Raw genomic sequence first — 15,536 nt, 5'->3', positions numbered from 1 at the left:
AAAGCCCCATCCCTTATTCATTGCTGCAGATGGTGAACTAGCCAGGGCAATGCTGGAGAGCTCACCCTGGTGGTGAGGATGGGAGACAGCTGGTGGGCAGACCAACCCTGCAGATGCCCAGGCCCAGAACCAGTGTTACAAGTTGGCCCACCCCAATATCCACCCCACCTATGATCTGCTGGAGCACACAAAGGAGCATGTCCTACAGATCCAAAGTTGCAGGATCTCCAGGACACAGGATAGCAACAAGATACCCAAGAGGAGCCCCAGTGTGGGCCCAGCATTGGTGGTGTAGAAGAAACCAGAGGCCTCAAACCAGACCAATGACTCTGCAATGAACATTGCAAGTAAAGATACATGGACTAAATGGTTTACTGTACTGTGTGAGTTGCTGGCCACACTATAGTTCCCACAACAAGATTTTTCTCTTTTTTTCTTAAAATCTATTTTATTTTAGGGGAGGCTGCAAGGGCAGAGGGTGGGTATGAAGGGTCAGGGAGATGAGTGGGATGAGATGCAGGATGTGAAAGACACAAAGTGAAGGGAAAGAGCTTTCAAAACAGGAAAGAGTCAATCCACGTGCAACCTGAAAAGGCAGGGAGCCCAGGGAGCTTGGGGGAGCAGAGTCTCAGGAGCAAGCAGAGTGTCTTGATTATGGGCACCTCCACTTCTGCCTCTGCCCAGCCTCTGCCCTGGGATGGCTCTCCCTGGCTTACAACTTCAACCCTTACATCTTCAAAATGGAAAGCCAGTCACAGTGGTATCCTCTGAGGGGAGCTTCTGGAGACAGGCTAAAGACTTGGGGTCCTCCATCCAAGTGTTCTGTGAGGTCATAGAGCTGACAGTTCCACCTGACCCAGTAAATTCCATGTTACCTTCCAGGAGATACTCAGAGGTGGTGGTGGCAGTGGTGGCCACTTCCTCCTCATTGACTCCCATAGGTCTCCATCCTCTTACCCCACCCGTAAAAAGGAAATCAATGCCTCGGTCAAGGAACACCGGGGACTCATGTGCCCTACCTGAAGACTCGAGCCACTGCACCAGGCCCAGGAGGTGAGGCCAGCACTCCTGCCTTTTCCCAGCCCGTTAGGGTTCCTTGGGGATAAGCAGGCCTTGTCAACTGTCCTTACAGAAGCAGATGCTGAGGACAGACAGGCTCAAAGTGCTTTCCCAAGGTCTCCTGGCAATGGCAGAGCACAAAGCAATTATCATTTCAACATGTATTTCCTGAGTACCTACCGTGAGCTAGGAGTGCAGTATTGCAAACTCACTGCCCTAATACACCTCAGGCTAGTGTGTTGGGGACAAAGAAACAAATATCTCTATCCTCTGTCAAGAGTCATCCAGTTATAGGTAACAGGAATTCCAACTTGAAATGATGCCTACTTCCAAGAGGACATACAAAACAAACCATGAGGGAAGGAAGAAATGCTTAAAAACTTTGGCATTTTAGCTCATCTTTTTGTATAATTATCTCATCCCTTGATTTTAAGCTGGCACATAGTAATTGTGTGCCTATCAGGTATAATGTGGTTACGCGGTTCGCGTAGCACATACGCGATGGTGAGGCCAGGGTAATGAGTAGGTCTTTGTGCTGGGAGCTTTTAAACTCCTGTCTTCTGATTATTTTGAGATACACTGGTCACCCTGCCACGCCACATAGGCCTTAGTAGTGTACACGTCTTATATTTGGGGAGGGCCAATAATATGTTTGCACAACCAGCCACTGTGTGAGACTATGTTTTAATTACTGTAACAAAGCACCAGCAATGATTATGAAGAGAAAAGGTTTGCCTCATGCTTTGAAATTTCTAGTCCATAGTCAAGGGCCCAATAGTTTTTGTGACAATACAACATGACAAGAGTATTGGGAAAATGGGCATTAACTTCATGAGCCAAGAAGCAAAGAGAAAAAAGAGAAGAAACTGGGAACCCACAATCCCTTTCCAAGATATGTATCCAATGACCTAAGAACCTCCTGCTAACCCCCCCTTAAAGGCCCACAGCACTTCCAAAAACCACCATCCCAAATTCCAGGCTCCCACTGTGCTGTTGCTACCTCAGGTCCAGTATCACGGAGAAGCATGACTATCCAGGAAGGGAAGAGGGAAACCACAGCCTCCTGTGGGCCTCATTTCAGCAAAGAAAAGCTTCTATCAGTCCTGCTTCCTCAGAGCCACCACCCCTCTCCCCAACTTTCCTTGAGCTAGTAACCACAAGGGGAATGGGAAGACTGTGACAGACTTTGGCCAGTTAGGACCATCCCATGATGGCCACAGTACCCACGCATCTTATCTCAAAGGAGACCCACATTCGAGGTCAGCCAGACCTAGTCTGTCCCTGGCTCACAGCTTCTCAATCTGAAACATGGTGGCACCATGGACCTTGTAGGGCATAAAATGTTGTTGTGAACCTTGTCATCCTCAGGGGTAACCAAAGAGGCCACTGCACCAGAACGACAGGAGCAACCTCAGCAAACATGAGTGAGCAAGAACGGAGTCCCGGGGCTTTGCTGGCACCTGGTGCAAAGTTGGGGGTAGAGCAGCCAAGAGGCGCACACCAAGCCTGGGAACCGTAGGTCTCTGCAAGCCCATGTCTTGAGATCTATGTCCTTGTGGTCTATGTTCTCTGCAGATGACGCTCTACTGTTGCCTTTCCGCATCAACACCCCGGGTCTCAGCTTAACCCAGTTCATACTGGGATATATGTGTATGTATATGTGTGGAAGAACTAGGTTGAGTAGCAGGGGCAAAGGGAGGGGGAGCAACTTCAGACCAGGCTCTTCTAGAACTCAGACTTCCCTAGGTGCAGTGTATACAGGGAGCTACACCCTGCCCCACCCATTCAGGCAGGGCCTCCCTGGAAGGGGAAGTAAAAGGAAAGCTTGCTGGCACAGGAGGAACTGTCGCAAGTCATTCTCTACTTTGGCTCCATTAATCCCCCTGCCAACCCATCCGATATCCATCTTCACACCCATCCATGCATCCCTTCTCTGTCTAGCCACTCAACCATTGAGCCATTCATCACTTCCCCTTTATTTCCATTTGTTGATGCAGACAGTCATCCCTCCATCCATCCATCAGTCCTCTGTTTCTCCAAGGTACCATTTTACTATCTACCAATCTTCCAAGCCAAGAACTCATCCTCTTTTCTGTTCTCCCTTTCCCATGCATACACCCACCTTCTCATCTATCCTGAATCCCTACTTACTAACTTAAACATGCTGTATTCCAGAGATGAACCCTACAAGGACACAGCCCTTGCCATGCTCCTAGTGTCCAGAGATGGCATTAGCACACACCATCTTTGGTGTTGGTGGGCGTTAACAGTGCCAAGCTCTATTAACTGCCATCTTCAAGCAAGGCTTGCCCATAGGCCTTGAACTTACAGTTGCTTACATAAGCTAAGACAGGGGCTATCCTGGGCTCAACCATCAAATACAGAGGGTCTCCCAGCTCCAAGGACAGTCAGTGAGTGCTCACGACAGGATCACTCCTTGCTGCTCTCCTGTCTCCTCTACAGCCTGGCTCACCTGCCTGGCCTGCTTCCTAAGGACTCAGGTCCAGCAAGTTCTTCTTAACACCTTCAGGTAAGCAGGAGAGGGGAGGATGGCACGGGGACAATGATAGCATCTTCATTAGTTTGGCTCTTCCCCTGCTAGTCAGACCAGATGAAACATCCTCAGTCTGTCTTTGGTTACATCCCCCACCTCAGGCCTCCTGTGGCTCTCCACTGCTCAGCTCCCCAGTGTGTACCTTCCTAACTCTTTTACTAGTTGCCCTCACTCTGCCTCCCTCTAAGGAACCACAGGGCCTGCACAGCCGGTGTCCTCACTCCCTGAACACCCCACCCAGGCTCCCATGTCACTCTTTTGCCAGTGTTCCCCCTGTACAGAGTGACCTCACCCAACACCCACTTTCGAGTGGCTTTTGGGAACCTATTCCCCATGCTGGGATGCCTCCCCCAGCCTTAATGCAGGGGGAGGAGCTTGGTCCTCACTCAACTCTATATGCCATGCTTGGTTGACTCCCATGGGAGGTCTGCCCCTTTTCAGAATGGAGGAGGAATGGATGGGGCTTAGGTGGGGACAGGGGGGAGCAGGAGGAAAAGGGGGAAAGGACACTGTGGTTAGTATGTAAAACAAATGAAAATTTTAATTAAAAGCATAAGATTTCAGGGTGAGGTGACTCTGGAGGTCCTAGAAGGAGGGGCCATTAGAGCTAGTGCCTGAAGGACAAGTTCAATAAGGAGGAGAACAGGAAGGAACAACAGACAAATGGAACAATGGATTGAGGACAGGAGGACCCTGCCAGGCTGCAGCTGTCCTTGACAGTGGCCTTTCTGCTTCTCAGGTGCAAATTGCTCTGTCAGAAGCTCATGGAGAAGATAGGCCTTCTGGTCCTCTGTGCTTTCGGTGCGTCCCCAGGACTGCCTGTGGCGAGGCAGCCCCAGGCTTGGGTTCATTCTGGGAGAGGGAGCCCAGGGAAGACCCTGTCTTTCACGCTGCCAGTTACCCCAGCTGTCTCTTGAGTGCTACCCTGCAGCTTAAGAGCAACAAAGAGTTGCAGAAGCCAGCCGATGCTTTGAAAACTTTTTAGAGCTAAGAACAACACATATGTTTTAAGGATGTTTAAATAAGGGATTCAAGCCCACCTGAAGCTCATAAAATGCAGGAAAGACCCTGCTGCTTTCTCTTAGTCCACTAGGCAGCAAGGCTGAGATACCAGTGGAAGGTGTGTCATTTAAATTATGTGGCACACATCTCACAGGGGACATCATTTGAGCATGATGCAGATATTCCTCTATTCCTAACTCACAGAGAAGGACACTGAGCTCTGGAGAGAATAACTTCTCCTGAGGTTACACAACCCTAACCTAGATGACTTAATTCCAGAACCCAAGCTTTCAACCTTTTGAGGTAAGCAGGTCATTCTTGTTCTCGTGGCCCACAGGCTTCTGGATGTTTTCCATACACTTACCATCAAAAATGGAAGTCTGGCAGGTGAGTGTGAGCCCCCTGAAGCCCCATAGCTGACAACCTAGCTAAGCCATCAACAGTCCCTCCGTAGTTCCTCCTACTCTCACCAAATGTTCATGCTGGTCCATTCTTGACTCATCCCAGATCCAAATCGATGCCTTTTTTCACCCCACCCACCTGGATTCCCTCTCCTGTGTGTGTCTCTCACAGACCACACATAGTCATCCCTTCACCAACAGGTGGCTTTCCTGTCATTCAAGCCAGCAGTGGCCCATCTCCCTTTCTCTAGAACCCCCCTAAAATAAGGTGTGAGGAACCACCCTCTACTTTCTCTGCCTCAATGAATTGAGACTAACCCCATCAGGTTTTGTTTCCTGGGGAAGAAGGAAGAGCAAACCAGTGGCCAGAGCTACTGATGGGGAAAGTCACAGAGACCTATAGGGAATGGGCAGGGGGTACTGAGGGACCTGTCTCTGTTCTTCCTCTCTCCCTGGGTAAGGCATTGTATTCTAGGTCTAGCTGAAAGATCATAACCTCCAGACACACCAAAGCAAAGGAAGTCACATTTTTCCTTTTCCTCCATTTTCTGTAACCATAACCATCTCTCCAATTATACTGGCAACCCCTTAAAGGAAGCAGGCTGGTTTGAGTATACAACAATAGCCATGTCAGTGCTAAGCATGGGGACTGCCATTATCAGTGTTTGGTGGCTGATTACAAGAAAGATGTGTGAATAGAGGAATAATGGATAGATGGATGGACAATTATGGAGGAAAAATTCGAGTTTGGATAGATGGTGAGTGGATGGATGGGAGATTAAATATGAAGGTGAATGGTTGGACAGTGGTGACGCACACCTTTAGTCCCAGCACATAGGAGGCAAAGGCAGGCAAATCTCTGTGAGTTCAAGGGCAGCCTGGTCTACAACTAATTCCAGGACAGCCAGGGCTACAGAGAAAACCCTATCTCGAAAAAAAATTAAATAGGAAGGTAGATTAATAGATGAATTAACGGCCATGAGAAAGCAGAGAGATGAAGCTCACATCAGGCCCAGATTAGGTCACCTGACAGAGATCCCTGCTTTCTTCATTGCTCCACCAGGATGACAGCATAAACGGCCCACTCCAGAGCCTGAGGTAAGAGCATACTACTTGTAAGTCCTATTTTCTTCTAAAAAGCACAGCTATAGCTGGAATCTGGGGTATCTTTAGTGTTGTATCTTTAGTTTTCACGAAGTTATGCATGTAGTTTCTCACACAGTGTTATATCGTTAGTTTTCAAGAAGTTAAGCATGTAGTTTCTCACACAGTGTTGTATCCTTAATTTTCGATAAGTTACGCATGTAGTTTCTCACACAGTGTTGTATTGTTAGTTTTAAAGAAGTTACGCTTGCAGTTTCTCACACAATGTTGTATCATTATTTTTCAATATTTAATCTACGCTAAAAATATGGACTCAACACTCAGACTAACCTGGATTTAAACTCTAGCTCCTGTAAATTCTATGTGACTGAGTTTGTGCAAGTAATCATTTTTTCTGGACTTTTACTCCTTATTTGTGGGATGAGACAAAGCTCTCATGTTGTTCTGGGTAAATAGGCATCAATAAAAGATGAGAAACATCCTGAATAGTTACTGGTTCATAATCAGTGCTCAGTAAATGGTATCTGAGAATAAATAACAAGTCACTACCTGGTGACAGCATTCTTACACAGGCAAAAAATACTCATGAATATTATGGGAGGACTGAGCTGGACTTATGGAAACACCAAGCAAAAGGAGGGGGGAGTAAAATCTGAGGGCTAAGAGTCTGAGAGTGCTGTGTGTGCTATGGACCCAGAAGAGCGGAAGGTTTTAAAGGTCATTCCTTGAAGGTTCACTCACAAAAAGGTAGCAATGGCAACCTCATAAAGCAGTCAGTTCTTGTTTTGCCTCCTTGTTGATAAGGATGTACCAGGAGAAGGTACGGCATCACACTGGGGAAATCCAGGACCTACGAGGTAGCATGAACCAGCTCATTGCCAAACTCCAGGAGATGGAAGCCATGTCCGATGAGGTGAGGTACTGCCATTGCACCCTTCACCACCCAATGCCCTGTTTCTTACATACTGTTTTCTTCATTTCAACCCTCATTTTTGTTTTTGTTTTTGTTTTTGGGGATTGTATTGGGGGGGTTCAAGACAGGGTTTCTCTGTATTGTTTGGAGGCTGTCCTGTAACTCACTCTATAGCCCAGGCTGGCCTTGAACTCACAGAGATCCGCCTGCCTCTGCCTCCCGAGTGCTGGGATTAAAGGTGTGCACCACCAACGCCCGGCCACCCTTCATTTTGATAGAGCATACTTTCCCCGCCCTATCTCCTGCCAGTAACTTCATGCGAAAGAGTGAAAGAACAAAGTTACACCAGTTTTCTTTTAGAACTTGCATGTTTTAAAATATCCTTATCCTATCTTTACACCTAATTGATAGCTTTGCTAGGTATAGAAATTTAGAATGTTTCTCCTGAAAATCCTGAAGGAAGTCAATCACATTCTAATGTTACCATTACTGTTACAAATTGCACCATTCTGAACTTTCACCCTTTAAGTCTAATCTGGTGTTTGTTTTGCCTTTATTTTTATCCCTAGAAACTATAATGTTATTTTGTGCTCAGTATAACCTTCTAGGGGGTTGCTATTATTGAATATATGCACTGTTTTTCAATAACTTCTCAAAAGTCTTAGCTTTTATCTCTTAACCATAAACTCCTTCCTCTCTCACTCTGATTATGGCTACCCTAGACTCTGGAGCACACTCCAAGTGCTCCCTAGCTAATGTATTTTTTGTTGTTCTTCAGTCTTTTTCTCTGTGACCTAAGTTCTGACAGTTTTGTCTCAGTTTTCTTCAGACTCACATTGTAATACTGTGTTCTCTAGGTAAAACCAACCATTCATTTCATATGTTGCATCATTTCATTTTAGAAGTCATATTCAGTGCATTCTCATCTCATAGATTTAATCCTGCCATCAGTTCACCATTTGTTTTCTATCTTTTCCTTTATTTAAGATAGTTATCATGAGCCAGTTGGTGGTGCACGCCTTTAATCCCAGCACTCAGGAGGCAAAGGCAGGTGGATCTCTGTGAGTTCAAGGCCAGCCTGGGCTACAGAGGGAGTTCTAGGACAGCCAGGACTGTTACACAGAGAGCAGTCCAAAAAAAAGAGAAACTCTGTCCCCATTTTACACACACACACACACACACACACACACCCTGTTCAGAATAGGTGAGCTGGACAGTTGGTGCAGGAGGGATGGTCTCACTCCCATCTGCTGAGACATACTCCTTTCTTGGTCTGTGTCTCTCCAGTGTTTCATCACTTTAAGACACCATTCCTATCGTCCTGATGAAAAGCACTTGATTTCTTTTTAATGGAACTAATGTTTCTAAGAACCAGGGCCACCCTTCCCTACAACTTTAAATGTGTTCTTTTATTCTGGCCAAATCAAATATTTCTGCTCTGCTCTTTGCTCCCGATTCTTGCTGCAACCCTAGTTGGAAAGCAGCCAGCAATAGCTATGCCATTGCTTAAATACTATGCTATCTTAGAACTTCCTCCAAATAGATTGACTAGCCCATCAGTTTAAACTCAGCCTTCCATAAAGTGGATGCAAGTTCCATAAGGTGGAACATGAAAAAACAGATAGACACATTCTTTACCAGAATGCAACAAGAATTCCCCTGGTCCTCGTCTCCAGAAGGAGATGGGCCTTACTGCTGTGGGTCTTGGGCAATATGGTGTCTCTGAATCAAGATTTCCTAAATCTAAGATGGGGCAAAAATCATGTCTGCCACCATAGCTGTGGAAGCTCTTCGGGATTAGAAAGCTGTGTGAAGCCCTACTATGTGCAGAACTGTTCTCAGCCCATCATGTTCTCTGCCATCCCCTATGGCCTGAACTGACCAGATGTTTGTCTTCAACATGATCAAGCTCTGTAAGCCTTAGAGCATTCTAGGGCTTCTCTAGCCCGTTTTGTCAAACTCTTCCAAATTCTTCCCACAAACCAATTTCAAAGGCTTAAGAACCACATGATCAGGTTTAGTCACGGCAACAGCCTCATTCTTCTGGTACCAATTTTCTGTTTATTTTATTGTCACTGTGACTGAATACAAAGTGTAACAACTTAAAAGCAGGGACTATTGTTTTTGTCTCAGGGTTTCAGAGGGCTTGATCAGTGCTTGCCTGGCCCAGTGTGCTAGACAGAACATCATGGCAGCTGGAGTGTATGACAGAGGCTGTTTAATTTACCCCATGGCCAACAGGAAGCAGAGTAGAATAACAACAGGACGGGGTCAGAGCAAAATAGTCCACATGGACACATCTCAGTAAAACCAGCTAGACCCAACTCCTGAAGTTTCTAGAACCTTCAAAAGTGTCACCACTTATGAATCATGTGTTTAACACATGAGCCTGTGGGGGACACTTCATATTCAAACCATAGTCACCATTAATCAAAGCACCCACAGGTGACCTGTCACATGACCCTGCTTCCTCACAACATATGACTTTGAGAGAGACCCCAGAGGAATCAGTCACAAAGCATCTCTTCTGCCCCAGTCCAGACTGATGGGCAGGGGCCTTGGACACACACACACACACACACACACACACACACACACACACCTCTTTGGAAAGATCAGTATCAGACTGAGGAAGTGGAGCTTGGAACAGGAGACTTTGTTGCAGCCATTGTTGGAAAACAGAACTGGCCTCTACTGGAGGTGTCTAAGAATAGCTGGCCATCACTGAACACTGACTGTGCAGAGTGCTCTGCAGTCTTCCTCTGCCAAGTCAGGGGAGTGCTCAGGGCTCAGACCTGAAAACTGCTGGTTCTGTTTCTTACAGCTGTGTGAGCACTAAAGCTTTATTCCTCTGGGCTGCAGTATTCTTACCTCGAAGGTGGAGTGACAATTGCCCAAATCTCCCAAGAAGGCCATAGGGGATGACAGATAACATGATTGGCTGAGAACAGTTCTGCACATAGTAGGGCTTCACACAGCTTTCTAATCCCCAAGAGCTTCCACAGCTATGGTGGCAGACACTATTTTTGCCCCATCTTAGACTTAGGAAATCTTAATTCAGAGGCACCATATTGCCCAAGACCCACAGCAGTAAGGGCCATCTCCTTCTGGAGGCCCTGCCTTTGACCTCACTAAGTCTCCAGGACCTCCATGTAACATCCCCTAACATGAACTTGAAAGCTCACAACAGACCCAGAGGATAGGGGTGACTTTGTGTCGCAGGGCTTCATCCCAGTATAGGAACTGGGCCATCCTACTCAGGGCTATCCACAGCCTCTGAAAGTGGGAGAGGTGTCCCTAGGACCATCTGTCAACCTCCCAGGACACACAGATGGGGCTCATAGTCTGTAAGAATATACCAGGACAAAGCCTGTGTTTTCTGCCTTCTCAGCAAAAAGTGGCCCAGAAAATAATGAAGATGATACAAGGTGATTACATTGAAAAGCCAGACTTTGCCCTGAAGTCCATAGGTGAGTGACCTGCCTCCCCCACTAGCCTACCACCAACCTACCTTCGGTGTGCACGCCACTGCTACTGTGAAATTCAGTCTCAGAACTGACCTCTGCTCCCACCTGGCTTCTTGCTGCAGTTTTCCCTTCTTGGGAGGGGTGGGCAGCAGGAACCCATGGCTCTCAATTCTACCCATGCCTCTCCACCACCTTTCACCCACTACATTCCCCAAACCTGGGACTTGGTGCGCAGAGGAGACCCACCGGGAGACCCTGCGGCAGAGAGGCTGACTTTTGAAATGAGTAGACCCAATGACAGTCAGAAAGTGGCTTCAGGAGGAATAGAGCAGGTGTCCAGGGAAGAGAGACCCGCTCCTTGGGAGACATTTGGGTGGAGACCTGATGGGGAAGGAAGGGCATTCCAGTCAAGAGGATGGATGTGTAGGTTGTCCATGGGATGAAGCCACAAGAGAGAGCTCAGGCCGCTTGAGGGTGGGAGTGGGACCCAACCAGGCAACACCAGCTGATCCAGGCACCTCGGACCTCAATGAAATGTGGGATCAGATGCACGAGCCCCTTTCCAGAACTACCTCAGGCTTCCCTCCACCTTTCAAGGCAGGCCCCCTCTGCACCCTGCACATACATGCAGCTCTTCCCAACACACCAGTCCAGTTTCTGGGAAATACCATTGCATTAGTTCCCTAGGCACAACAGCCTGGGCAAGCCACTCTTACACTACTAACTACAGCGTTCACCCCATTGCCTGGTGGGGTACACTGAGCTCCAGAGATAGCAGAGATTTGGCCCAAGCAGGAGTGTGCCCTCAGTAGGAGTCTCTCTCCAGCAGACTCTCCCCCTCCATACAGGGGCCAGCATTGACTTCGAGCACACGTCAGCCACATATAACCACAACAAGGCTCGCTCCTACTGGAACTGGATCCGGCTGTGGAACTACGCGCAGCCCCCGGACGTGATCCTCGAGGCAGGGGGCAGGGCAGGGGACAGCAGGAGAGGGCCAGGAGGGGGCTGGTAACAGGAACTGGCAGCAGAGGTGGGGCAGGATTCAAGATAGCAGCAGGAAGGGACAATAAGGCAAAGACAAGGTGGGGGTGTGGACAAGATGAATGCTGTCAGGGGAGACCATGGCCACAGGGAGGCCTCTGGCAGGAGAAGGACACAGTGACCCCCACCCAGTCCTGACACTCTGGGGGCTAAGAACCTTCAAACCACCTTGGGGGGTAAGGTCCAAGATGTGTTTCCTTTGCAAAGGAGGATAACAGGCCAAGAACCCAGATCACTGGGGCACGCGGCATGTGGCAGAGGCAGCGTCCAAACACTTGCCCCTCTGAAAACTCTGCCTTTCAGATGGGGGAACTCAGTCCCTGAGAGGGGGACAGGCCTGTCCAAGCCCCAGAGCAACTACAAACCACTGAGATCTCATCAACTTGGGCCAGTGCCACAGCCACAGGCCACCCACCTATGGGTCCCACCCCAAGGAACTCCCAGAGTCCATCTGGGACAGTGACCTCCCAGGGGTAGGGAAGCCTCCTATTGGGGTGGATGGGGACAAGCAGGGTCCACTATACAATGAGTTGGCATTGTGGGCCTGGGGCGGGGAAGAGAATCACAGAGCATAGCAAGCACTGGCCAAGGAGTCGGGCGGTGCAGCTCAGGCAACAGAGGGGCCACACCTGGCTGGGAAACGCTGCCTTGGTCGGGTCTGGGGCAAAGGCTCTGCCGCTCAGGCTTCTGCACCTCCAAGCCTGGCCATCCAGCTCCAGCTTCCCAAGTCACCAGCCCGACCTGACTTCCCTTGGGTGGGCATGCCGCTCCCAGCTAACTGCTGCTCTCCCTTGCCCCAGCTCCTGCAGGAGTCCTTCCAACATCCCCCCAACCCTTACCCTAGCATCACAGCTCCAGATCAGGATGGTGCATACTGTGTCTTCAAGAAGCCCAGCACCTACTGGATGAGTAGCTTCCCTGTGTGCTGTGAGGCCAACCTTCTTTGCATCCTGGGCTTCTGTGTCTCATTTTATGGGTCAGATCACGGTGGTTAGTAGCCAGTCCCAGGGTCAAATCACCGAGTTACACTTGCAGCTCTGCAAAATGCTGTGCCACTCTTACTCCCCTGCTCTGTGCCACGCTTTCCTCCTCTGCATAGGGAGAGCACATCCAAGTCTAAGTCTCAGGGTGACAGTGGAAGCATGGAAAGAATGCTGGGAGTGTGGAAATGAATGAATGAATGAGCGAATGAATGTACAGATGAACAGGAACTGAGAAGAACAAGACTGGGAGGCCCCACTCAGGCCCTGTTCTCCCTGAAGTGCTAGAGCCAAGCTCTGTGGACAGAGAGGAGGTCACCTTCAGGGGATCGAGGAAATGAGGGAGTCAGGGAAAGAGGGACTCCATCCCCCAAACACAGCCCCTCACACCTGCCTCTTCCAGCCCAATGTGACACCTGGCAACTGCTGGGCCTTCGCCGGTGACCGTGGCCAGGTGACCATCCGTTTGGCCCAGAAGGTCTACCTGTCCAACCTTACACTGCAGCACATTCCCAAGACCATCTCACTGTCGGGCAGCCTGGACACCGCACCAAAGGACTTTGTCATCTATGTGAGCACACAAGGCTGAGGGGACCAAGCCTTGAGAGAACCCATCCACATAGCTGAGGGGAATGTGGCTTAACTGGGCTGGGAATGGCCAGAGTGGGGCATACCGCAGCCTTCCGGAACCAATATAGACAGCTGTCTAGTTCAATCAAGATGAGAGAGACCATTGGGCTTCATTATGCTGAGGCAGCCCTTAGAATGGGATCCAGAGAAGGACTTAGAAGCAGGCTTATCCTTACTGGCGAGGTTGGAAATAGACCTCAGCTTCCCACTCCCCATGAAGTGGTCCTTCCTGTCCCAGATGGATACCAGGCTGTGACACTACCCACATTGATATGGAGCCCCTCCCCCATCCCAGGAGTTGTGCAAATCTTAGCCTGCTGCATTTCATATCTCCATTCTCTGGTCCCACAGGGAATGGAGAGCCCCCCCAGGGAAGAAGTGTTCCTGGGGGCATTCCAGTTTCAGCCAGAAAACACGATCCAGATGTTCCCACTCCAGGTACCTGGGGAGGCCACAAAGGAGCATCTGCAGAGTGTACCCCAAGTCTAACTCTCCCCAGTGCCCTACAGCCCTGAGAGGGCATAGTCACTCTAGCCTACTTGACAGAGGAGGAAGCTGAAGTGACATGCAGCTGCTGTCTGGGGCCCAGGGCAGCACCCAGGGAGAGCCTTCTGACCCCAGCTAGTCTCCCCATTTCCTGGTCCCTCCAGGAGTCCTCTTGTTGCATCTCCTTCCTGGATAGCAGATGTTGAACACAAAGTGCCCAGCAGGTAGGGCTCCTAGCTCCAAACTTAAGGCCTCTGTGCTGGGAGCCCCTAGTAGCCACCTGACCTGGACGTAAGAGAGGGCCTGGAGAGGAGGAAGTTGGGAACAGACAGAAGCAGAACTAGATGAGTTGGCAACATGATTGTCCGAGTTTGGGATCTGGCTAACACTGGTCCAAATCTCAGCCTTGCCAGATCTGGGCCCCAGGCTTCAGAGTCCCTTCTGTAATTCCCTGGGAGGCTAAAACATGCACTGAGTTTGGTCTTGGGTTTTATAGCAGAGCTGAGGGTGAGCCTGGGATCTCACATTTGCTAGGCAAGTGCTCTGCCACTCAACCATCTCCCCAGCCCTCTTTTTTAACTTTGAGACAGAATCTCACTATGTGACTCAGGCTGGTCTCACTAGTAGCTGGGATTATAGGTCTAAGCCACCAGTCCAGCTCTGCCTTTTCAAACTGGGCAGGGGGCTTGATAATCACCATCTCTACCCACTCTGGGCATAGGGAATGGAGGGACTAAGTTAACAGAGACACCACGACATGCTAGGGACTGATGAGCCAAAAGCTACTTTCATGCCCACAGTAATCAGGAGAACATCTATGAGCACTCCCATTTTACAGAGAGGAAACTGAGGCCCAGAGAGGCCCGGTGGCTGCTGAGGGCCCCACTGTATCACACTGCCAGGGCTCCAAGGCTGAGGCATCTTCCCTCAGCACTATGTCTGTGCTTCTGGCCTAGGCGCCTTCCATCCTAGGCGACGAGCATGGAGTCTGTTCCCCTCTCTAGGATTCCATTCCCTGTGAAATGGGCAAGTTCTTTTCTTCCAAGGCCTTTCTGCTGGGTGGAGCAGAGGCTTGGGGGGGGAGCTGTCACTGTCTGGCTCTGTTCCAGAACCAGCCACCCAGGGCCTTTGCTGCTGTCAAAGTGAAGATCTCCAGCAACTGGGGGAGCCCTCGCTTCACCTGCCTGTACCGTGTGCGCGTGCACGGCTCTATCACGCCTCCCAGAGACTCTCACCTATAACCCCTATCCTAGAGAGTAAAGTGTATTTGGTCCCAGCCAAGTCTTAGTGTCTTTGGGCCATGATGTAGTAAGGTAGACTGGCTTGGGGTCACTATAGGTCATTGCCTGCCAGGTACCTGGATATCTTCATAACAGTCCCAACTGCCCCCTTTCCACATAGGACAGTGACAGCTCAGAGTAATCAGGATGACTTAAGGGAATTCACAGTTCGAAAATGGTAGTCCCTGAAACAAGCCCCAAGCAATCTAACTCCCACACAGAAGACATTTCTCCAGATTCAAACATATCTGTCTCCCACTATGGGTTACCTTCAGCAAGATGCCACCCTTCTAGGGCCTCAATCTCCACATCTGTACAATGGGGACAGGATGAAGACTATTGCAGTATATGCAGGAGATGAGAGATCCCAACCCTGCCCACCCTGTGGTGTTTCAACATCTTTTAAACTGATGTGTGGTGTTGGGTAAAATACATACCCACTCTGGACCCATTTTCTCCAGGTGCAGACACACCTAGTCCTCAAACTCCATATTTTGCCTGTGTATCCTTGCCATGGCTGTTTAATCTGTCCCTGAGCTAGCATTTACTTGAGAGAACACACAAGTACTAGAAACAGTGCCTGCCATTGCTGTTGACTGTGGCTCTGGCCACACAA

The 15,536-nt window shown here is 49.3% G+C and overlaps 1 protein-coding gene across 1 annotated transcript; it reads left to right on the top strand.

The window, feature by feature from the left end:
* Positions 1-865: 865 nt before the first annotated feature.
* Sun5 (Sad1 and UNC84 domain containing 5) lies at positions 866-14,916 on the top strand. The gene is made up of 13 exons (XM_040746535.1): positions 866-1,053; positions 2,428-2,483; positions 2,635-2,709; positions 3,523-3,589; positions 4,353-4,414; positions 4,953-5,002; positions 6,080-6,114; positions 6,925-7,033; positions 10,425-10,503; positions 11,349-11,464; positions 12,928-13,095; positions 13,506-13,592; positions 14,750-14,916. Exons 1-13 carry the CDS (start codon positions 869-871, stop codon positions 14,879-14,881), a joined length of 1,221 nt encoding a protein of 406 aa, XP_040602469.1. The 5' UTR covers positions 866-868; the 3' UTR covers positions 14,882-14,916.
* Positions 14,917-15,536: the final 620 nt, after the last annotated feature.

Source organism: Mesocricetus auratus, unplaced genomic scaffold (genome assembly GCF_017639785.1).
Source record: "Mesocricetus auratus isolate SY011 unplaced genomic scaffold, BCM_Maur_2.0 Super-Scaffold_100004, whole genome shotgun sequence".
Taxonomy (NCBI): Eukaryota; Metazoa; Chordata; class Mammalia; order Rodentia; family Cricetidae; genus Mesocricetus; species Mesocricetus auratus.
Note: the sequence above shows the minus strand (reverse complement) of the source record. Positions and strands in the feature narration are given on the sequence as shown.